Raw genomic sequence first — 9,523 nt, forward strand, 5'->3', positions numbered from 1 at the left:
TTCGAACCAATTTGTCAGTTATACATCACAGTGAAAGAACTCCGATGGTATTGTTTGCCTTGTATTGTGATACTGTGAAAACTTGTGAAAACTTGTGAAAACGTATAAAGTGCTCTCGTAAATGGCTTCCAGGAAAGAATTATCAATCGAAAAGCGATCGATCTGCTATAATCATAGTAGGTGGACTCATTTTTGTGCTAAACACAGGTACCATTATTATTCTTTACAGAGAAAAAAAAGGGGAAAAATTGGAATAAATTTATTAGAAATGTTTAAAGATTTAATCTATGAAAAATACTATTTGAAATAAGTAAATACTATTTGCTTTTTTTATAATTACTACGCAAAATACTTATTTCAAATAGTATCTCTATATACATACGCATCCTTTAAATAAAGATTTCTATTAAATCTATTTCTATTTTTTCCCTGCACCGAAAATATGTATACTTACTATTTTGTGATTACTTATGTGATTAATTATATGACGACTTATTTATTGAAATTAATAAGCGTTAATATATTATTAATCAATTAATTAATAATAAAAATAATAGTGTTAGTATATCTGTTACGGGCAAAGTTTGCATAGTGGGCAGTATCGGCATTGCCCAAGCTGCCTGCTATAAATACAATTGCCCGGATACCTGCGGACTTTGCTCGTAATATATCGATTTGGCTGTAATTGTAAAATAATTTGCACTAACGGTTTTTTAAAACTTATTGTGTCCAATTCCGATGTATTTGTGACAGGTAAGTCTTCATTGCTTTGTTGATTATTTAAATTTTTCAATACTTCGTAATTGATTTTGGAAGATATCTTTTTTTCTTGCAACATTTTTTCAATGGCTTCGCCTAAAGGAAAAAAAAACAGCTTAATAATAATGAATGAGTTAATTAAATGAAAAATAGAAAATAAAAAATTTACCTGCAGTATTCGCAGGCATTTTATATTTTTTGGTCGTTCTTCTTTTTTTCTTTTCAGGTTTACCTTCTTCTTTTTCTTTCAAACGTTTTTTCTCCTTTTCGTCTTGTTGAACAAGATAATCAGCGTTTACTTTTTTCCAAAGAGCAGATTTAGACTGCGATTCTTTTTCCGAAAGAATATAACTGTCTAATTCCTCATCATCGATATCATTCGCGTAAATTTCTTCAGAAGACTAAAAACAAAATCTTAATTATTTCAAATGTTTAAGAATATATCTACACAAATTTGCATAGACGCATAAACATATACATAGAAAATTAATCATACTTCTCCTATAAAGACACACATAAAATGTGATTGGATAATTTTCTTTATGCATATGTATGCGGTTATGCAAGTTTGTGTGGATATACCCTTACATGTGATATAATATTGCATACTCCTTTATGATTTTCCATAAATAATATATAATAATAAAGACAAAACTATAATATTTAATATATTCAAAAAATCAGAAAATGAGTCTAAAAATCCATAGATTTTTAGATAAGTATACCCATACAGCACCGATTATTGCAGAAAATTTCCAGAACTGTTTCAACATTTCACATCTCATGTGCAACAGTTCTGAAAAGCTTCTGCAATATGTCATATGAAATATTTTAACAGAAGTGTTTCTAAAATCTATCATATATGCAATAAATTGAAAAACATATTTAAATAGAACAAAAAATCATCACAATGTTAAAATCCAAAACATTTACTATCATTTTTTTGGTTAATCATGATTCAATTTAACGTCATTTTGATGTTATCGTGACTTGTTCTACTTTAAAGATATATTAGACATACAGTTCCTGCAAAGAAAATTAAATTTGGAAATATGTTTAATATTTACACTTTAAATAAATATGTATATGAAAGTCGTATGAATAAGATTATATTTTTGTTTAATAACACGTTTTTGCAGTTTATTTATTTTATTATTTTTATTGTTAAAAATGAAAATTTAAAAAATAATTGAAAAATTTACATTTTTCTTTTATAAATACTTTAAATATCCAAAATAATTTATGCAAAGTTTCATTACGATTTATTGATTAGTTACAAAGATATAGAACAAATAAATATTTTGTTTATTTACTAGACAACTAATTCATGCATCACAATGTAATTCTACGTAAATAATCTTGAATACATAATGTATTTAAAAAATTGAAATTTTTATCATTTTATAATATATTTCCATATATTTTTATTGCAACACAGATTAATAAAATATTACTATTTATTAAAATAACTTATGATCTAGATAACAAACCGTCACCAAATTTGCCATATTATTTTTAACGTGATTTAGAATAATTTGTAATTTTTTCATAATTTTATCATTTCGAAAATATGTATAAAACTTATTTTATATAATTGCGAAAAACTTTTGTATATGAATAATGATATATTAAATACTCAGCTCACTTCAGACTCAGTTCTACTCGTGTGCAAATGGAAAGTAACTTATAATTCACTGTGTGTGCGCATGTGCTTAAGTGAGTGAGTCAGTGAGGGAAGGAGTGAGTGTGGAAAGGAGAGAGAGAGGGAGTGAGGGAAGAAGGGAGTGAGTGGGTGAGAGCGTAAGGGAATAAGTGCGTGAGTGAGCGAATGAGTGCGTGCGTGAGTAAGCGAGTGCGTGCGTAAATGAGTACAAATATGTGAGTGAGTGCGTGAGCGAATGCGCGCGTTCTACACTGTGTCATCTTATCTTTGTTACAAAGCATCCGATACAATAAATCCAAAGCTTATAAAAAAATAAGATACTATAGTGTGTATTTTCTTGTAAGTATAAATGAAATATTACTTTATAAATAAAATTTGTAATTTAACTTTGAAGAAAAAAGGAAAATACTTACATTTTCAAAATTATTATCTTTCTCGTTGAGTTCTTTTGAATGATCATTTGCTGACATCATAGACGCTATGTCCGGACCTGTATACAATTCATAAAATTAAAAATATGTTGATGACAAAATATAAGTAATACAATTTTTTATATAAATATATGCTCACCTCCTAATCCAGTTATAAGTGAACTATTGTTTTCATTTAAAATCACGTCATGAATTTTCTCATCAGAATCACCAATATTATTCTCAACATATTGTTGGATTATGTTCAAATTACTTTCCCGAATAAATCTATCTGCATCCTCACTCTCCATAGAAAATGCTGTAAATTTATCTATACTGTAAGACAATTACTAATACAAAATCTATATAAATATGATGCAATTATATAATTATCTGGGTAAAACTGCAAAAAAGGGGAGCAACCGCCGATGATCTTGACTTTGACATATGTTGTCAAGGTCATCACCCTGAGTGACCTTCAACAGATTTTAGCTGTCACTCGTCATTCATTAAAAAGTTATTAACAAAAAAATTTGAAAAAATAACATTTTATTTCTGCTATAATATTAAAAACTATTCTATATCCTTCCTTGCTTATGTAATAACTTTCCACGCGAAGCGACTCTCACTCCATCTCTCTTTCTGCTTAGAGGCGCGCGGCTTCAACACGAAGTGACTCCCACCCCACCTGCCCCCCTGCTTTAGAGACACACGACTTCCATACGAAGCGATTTCCACCTCACCTCCCGCCCTGCTAAGAGGCACACCCTTTTAGTAGAAAAGAGATATAATTTTTCAAACTATTTTTGTTAATAACTTTTTAATGAATGACGAACGGACGGCTAAAACCTGTTGGAGATCACTTAGGGTCATGACCTTGACAACATATGTCAATGTCAAGATCATTGGCGGCTGCTCCCCTTTTCTGAAGTTTTACCAAATATTTTATGGTCAGCATCTCTTAAAATCATATTAAATTAACTTCATGTTTACTACTATAATATTTCTATATTCTTATAGTAAAATAATGAGAGAAATCACACAATTGATAATTCTATTCTTTATACAGTGTTACAAAAAATCATTCAGCATTTATATGATAGATAATACACATCATATTGATTGTGAGTAAAAAAAAACCTTAATGAACATAAGTCGAAAGGCCAACTGTTTCTGAGATGTAAACATTTTTTTTATCTTAGCATCATAAATGGCTGCGTTCAGCAGAAAAAGCAGCTTTGCAACTGTTGTAAAATTCTTGAATATGATTGGTTTGTACATTTAGATCCAATGAGGAACTAAGGGCAAGAACAATTATATTAAAGAATTTTACAACAGTTGCGAAGCTGCTTCTTCTGCTGAACGCAGCCAATGACTTAATGGTCAATGATTTCTACATGTCGTATGCGATGTTTACCTCAGTATTTATAAACTGTGTTCTGTATGTCCTCATTCAATTTCCACACACATATGCCAAGCATGTATGGAAATGGAAGGAGGACATGTGGAATACCTTCTATAAATATAGCAAGTAAGAATATTAAAGTCTATAACGATCGAAGCTGTACCTTTAATGTTTTAAATAATTATATATAATTCAATGTGAATTATATATATAATTTACATTAAATATATACTATATATGTACATGCATATATACCAAATTTGTAGTTATTTGAATTGTGCGCCGAATTTGTTTTCCGAACTTATAAACGTAATTAAACTATTAGTTTAATTGCATTTGCCTCGGTAGTCTAAAGGCTTAGGACGCTCGTACGGAATAGAAGAGATCCGGATTCGACTCTCGGCCGAGGTAGTATTTCTTGCAATAAATTTATTTACAGTTTTTCAGTACTTTAGCATCTTTCTAATATGGGATTGAACATCAAAATTATTAAAATTTGCTTATCAATTTAATTTAATTTGTGATATTATTATAGGAGTTTAATTGCGTTTATAAGTCTGGAAAAACAATTCGGCGCGCAATTCGAATGACTACAAATATGGTATATATATATATACGTGTACATATATAGTATATATATAATTTACATTGAATTATTCAAAGCATTAAACCGTCCAGCTTCGACCGTTATAGGCTTTAATATTCTTATTTATTGTGTATTAATGATTTATTATTATAGCAAATAAGCCATTCATGCTAACATGCAAAAATGTTTATATATCAGAAAAAGTTGAGCTTTCGATCTATGTTCACTAAGATTTACTTACTATGATGTGTATTATCTACCATATAAATGCTGAATGGTTTGTTTTAACACTGTACATAAATTAAGAAATTATAAGGCGTGCAATTTTTTTTTTGTATCTGTTTTTTAATAGTTATGTCCTTTACATTAATGAACCCCTCTCATTATTCAATAAACGTAGAAATACAAAAATATTTTATGCCCGTATCACCCGATTTTATAGTATAAACTAAAACTATTGTTAATAGAGAATGTATGTTATAAAAAAACACAATTACCATCCTTCCGTTTTTTTACTTTTCCTACTCTATAATCTTCTAATTGTCTATCAATTTCTGCTTGCAGCTCACTTATTTCCACATCTATATTTTCTAACTAAAAAAATCAGAAATATTATTAGAATATAAAGGCATTACATAAAACAGGCTTATTAGAGAGTGGCTCGCGAGCCTGCTGCAAGCACTCCCCTCTCCAATTCGATCCACCGGCCGATTTTAGGGACTGTCAGCCGTCACAACGTAGGACCTACTCTCCATAGTAAACTATTGCGAAACTTCTAAGTCATGTAATAAAGAAGAAAAAAATCGAAGTTTCCAATAGTTTACTATGGAGAGTAGGGTAGACATCGTGACGATTAACAGCCGTTCCTGAAATCGGCCGTCGGATCGAGTTGGAAGGCGAAGCGCTCGGCGGCGTGGTTGGCTCGCGAGCAACTATCTGACAGGCCTGACATAAAATAATTCAATTTTCAGCTTTCAAGCAAAAAATATTACAAATTAAAAAAATTATATACTTTTTGTAAACGTTCTCTATCCTTTTTACGTGCTGCTTTAAATGCTGGAGGATCTTGTTCTTCTTCTAAATCCACTGTCATAAATTCGTCTAATGTTAAGGCACTGGATGGTGTATCACCAAATTCCAGCAATCTAAAAATCCATCATTGAAGCATCTCATCCTTGATACACTTAATAGTTACGAGTAAAAATAAGATATTATATATAGATGTCTGAGAAAAGTTACTTCTCATAAGTTACCTTTTACGAAGAGTAGATTCGTGTACCTTAACAATTTTTATAATATCAACAGTTGATCTGCTAAATTCATGCAATCGCGCAGCTATTAATAAAGCTATTACAGAAAAAATTTAATGTATGTAGTTAATGTATACATTATATATATATATATATATATATATGTGTGTATATACTGGAGCATATAAGATAGACCCAGCATCTATAGTATATGCTGGGTTTGGCAGAACAGTGCGAGGTAAAATATCGGGGCAACCTGTCTACCGTTCTCCCAAACCCAGCATATACTATAGAAAAGTACATGGATGCTGGATCTATTTATATGTCTATAATATATACACACACTCGCATAATATATCAAAATAATAAAATATTTACCTGCGCCACATAAACCTGATGGCCTACGGCCACTATGAATACTATCCCTTTTCATTCTTTGAACGACTCTTAAAGCTGTCATAGATACGGCGTGAGTTTTATCACCAAATTCAAGTTTATGCGCAAATCTCATGATGTATAAACAAGGATCTAAATGAGACAAAAAATATAAATTTGTACAATCTATTTCATTCTATATATTGGCAAAAAATTTGTTCAGATGTATTTTATTTTTTCATTTAGATAACATAAGTAATATGTTCTATTTTATATACATTTTAATTTTAATATGATATTGTAATTTTAGTATTAAGGCTCCTAACTACTCAGCCAATAACTCTGCGTTGATGGTGGCGACACCGAATCAGACGGCGATCTAGCGAAACCGGCAGCAACACCTTGAAGCACGAGCTCATGTCCGTGTGCTCGCCTGCGACGCGCTGAGAGTGCGAGCGAGACAGCGAGCTCCTTCTCACACTAGTCGCTTGTTTCAAGCAACCAAAAATGCTTTCTCGGCAATTTCGGCTGCTTGGCAGCCCTAGGCATCGATAAGGGGTGGGAGGCATTCTAAATAACATATAAGTTTTATTAGATTGTAGAAATAGTGTACCCCTCCCATTAATCCAGAATAGTATAAATCATGTTAAAACGCAACAGTTTACGAGATATTTAATTGTTCACGATTTTTCATGCGCGTTATATAGTATACCCCTCCTTCATAAACTCGAGTAGCAAGAATAGTTCAATAGAAGTAGAATTTTACCGGAAAAAAATTGTAAACCAGCATTTCTTTTCACGAAAGTCTCGAAAGACCATCAGAAAAGAAATGCGTATGTTCAAGACTTGTGAAGAAAATATGCGAAAAAAATCAAATACTTGCAAAAAGCACGTTTTTCGCTTATAAAACGAAAAATATTGATTATATGGAAAACAGTTTGCTATAAAAAATGTAGGTATTCGAAATACCTACAAAATGAGATGTAGAACATTAAAATCGATCTATTAGTTCAGTAGAAAAAAAATAAAAAACATCGAAAAAAGCCTTTTTTTCACTCGCTCTCTGTTCATTGTGATATAAACGTAAAGCTTCGAAATTCTCGTAAAATGTAGCCCTCGTAATGACGAACAAATCTAGCTCTGAACAAGTCTGAAATGTTTATTAGTTTTTGCAAAAAGTCATTTGTTCACTGAAAACCTGTCTGTGGAAAACTTAATTTCTTTATCTTTGAGCAGTCGCACAGCAATTTACAGCAAATTCAATTCTTTCTTGACAAATTGGTGCCAGACGGAACTCTTAATCTTAAATATTAGAGCCACTGTTTTGAAAAAAAAATTGTTATCTCGGTTCCTAATAATCGGAGGATAATTTTTTTTAAATTCGTAGAAAAAAATGTCAGATGTCGAATGCTTCACATGGCTATTTGATATGATGCATATTAACGGAATTATTCCACTTTTTTGTACGGAAAAAGAATACCCACTTTTTAAAATAGTTTTATAATAGTTTAACTGCAAAAAATCGTTTTGTTATTAAGTGTACGTTAAGTAATAGTGCAACTCTTGAAGAAGAAAAATCATTCCTGTATTCGATTTTTTTTTTGCATATTTTCTTTACAAGTCTTGAGTTTTAAACGTACGCATTTCTTTTCTGATGGCCTTTCGAGACTTTCGTGAAAAGAAATGCTGGTTTATAATTTTTTTCCGGTAAAATTCTACTTTTATTGAACTATTCTTGCTACTCGAGTTTATGAAGGAGGGGTATACTATATAACGCGCATGAAAAATCGTGAACAATTAAATATCTCGTAAACTGTTGCGTTTTAACATGATTTATACTATTCTGGATTAATGGGAGGGGTACACTATTCTTACAATTTAATACAACTTATATGTTATTTAGAATGCCTCCCGCCCCTTATTGATGCCTAGGGCCTAGGGCCGCCAAGCGGCCGAAATTGCCGAGAAAGCATTTTCGGTTGCTTGAAACAAGCGACTAGTGTGAGAAGGAGCTCGCTGTCTCGCTCGCACTCTCAGCGCGCCGCAGGCGAACACACGGACATGGGCTCGTGCTTGAAAGTGTTGCTACTGGTTTCGCTAGACCGCCGTCTGATTCGGTGTCGCCACCGTCAACGTAGAGTGGATTGCGTTTAGGCTCATGTCCCAAGTACCAAATGATGCCTTCTATGTTCCACTCATGAAGTTTCACGGAGCACACCTTATTCTTATAACAAAAAAGCTTCGCCTGGCTGAATTCGAAGAGGTAAGTTTTCAGGTTCTTTCTCGGCTGAGTAGTCAGGAGCCTTAATTAGGATAAGTTTGTTCCAGTTAGCAGAGGATGCTGAAGCGATAACTTTTTTAATTCATATTATAAAAATTTTTTAATTTCAAATTAAAAATGTCGACAATAGCGATATTTTTAATTAATTTCCCTGATAGCAAAGCCTGCATAAACAGATTTTGAGCAGAGCCTATGAAAAAAAGGTGAAAACATAAATAAATAAATACCACTATTTTATATATGTAAGAACAAAATATTACTAAAAGCCGTATAAAGTTACTAACACATGAAAATTAAAACTTATTCAGAATGTCCACATACATATGATTGAGACATTCAGTGTCTGATTGTAAATTTATACTATTTTTTTGTTGTTTGATAAATAACATTTCGGATGTTAAACGTTTTTTTAAATATCTTTCGGTATCTAGGATTTTTACATTCGTCCAATCAAATTTGTGATCGTGACGCAATCTATGATCTGTGATTACTGATTGGGCAATGATATTTATATTTACGTGATTCCTATATTCTTTTTTGGTTTTAAGTTTTCTTTCCCACATAGGTCGCGTCGCAATCCTTACATGAGATTTGGTACACTACATTTTTCTTTGATTCAATTAGAAGCACATCTTTGTGGACTTCAATTAATTTATTCATTTTGTTAAGACTATAAAAAGCTAACTTAACATTTAAATCTTTTGTTATATTTTTAAATTTTTTCGATATGTTCTGAACATATGGAATCGTAATCCAAGGAATGTTTTTCGTATCGTCAGTATTTTTGTCACTAT

General features: G+C 31.4%; 1 protein-coding gene across 3 annotated transcripts in view; it reads right to left on the reverse strand.

Annotated features, from left to right (window-relative positions):
* The window catches only part of Brf (Brf RNA polymerase III subunit), a 39,579-nt gene that overhangs the window by 1,835 nt on the left and 28,221 nt on the right, over positions 1-9,523 (reverse strand). For 2 of the 3 annotated variants that reach the window (XM_018512097.1, XM_018512096.1), the window contains 8 exons: positions 6,452-6,601; positions 6,077-6,170; positions 5,836-5,968; positions 5,321-5,417; positions 2,993-3,151; positions 2,836-2,912; positions 929-1,160; positions 708-855 (listed from right to left, as the gene is read on the reverse strand). In XM_018512097.1, the coding sequence (XP_018367599.1) occupies positions 708-855; positions 929-1,160; positions 2,836-2,912; positions 2,993-3,151; positions 5,321-5,417; positions 5,836-5,968; positions 6,077-6,170; positions 6,452-6,601 (1,090 nt within the window). The remainder of the gene's footprint in view (positions 1-707; positions 856-928; positions 1,161-2,835; positions 2,913-2,992; positions 3,152-5,320; positions 5,418-5,835; positions 5,969-6,076; positions 6,171-6,451; positions 6,602-9,523) is intronic. The other variant, XM_018512098.1, reaches the window with a different exon arrangement.

Source organism: Trachymyrmex cornetzi, unplaced genomic scaffold (genome assembly GCF_001594075.2).
Source record: "Trachymyrmex cornetzi isolate Tcor2-1 unplaced genomic scaffold, Tcor1.1 scaffold392, whole genome shotgun sequence".
NCBI classification, from domain to species: domain Eukaryota; kingdom Metazoa; phylum Arthropoda; class Insecta; order Hymenoptera; family Formicidae; genus Trachymyrmex; species Trachymyrmex cornetzi.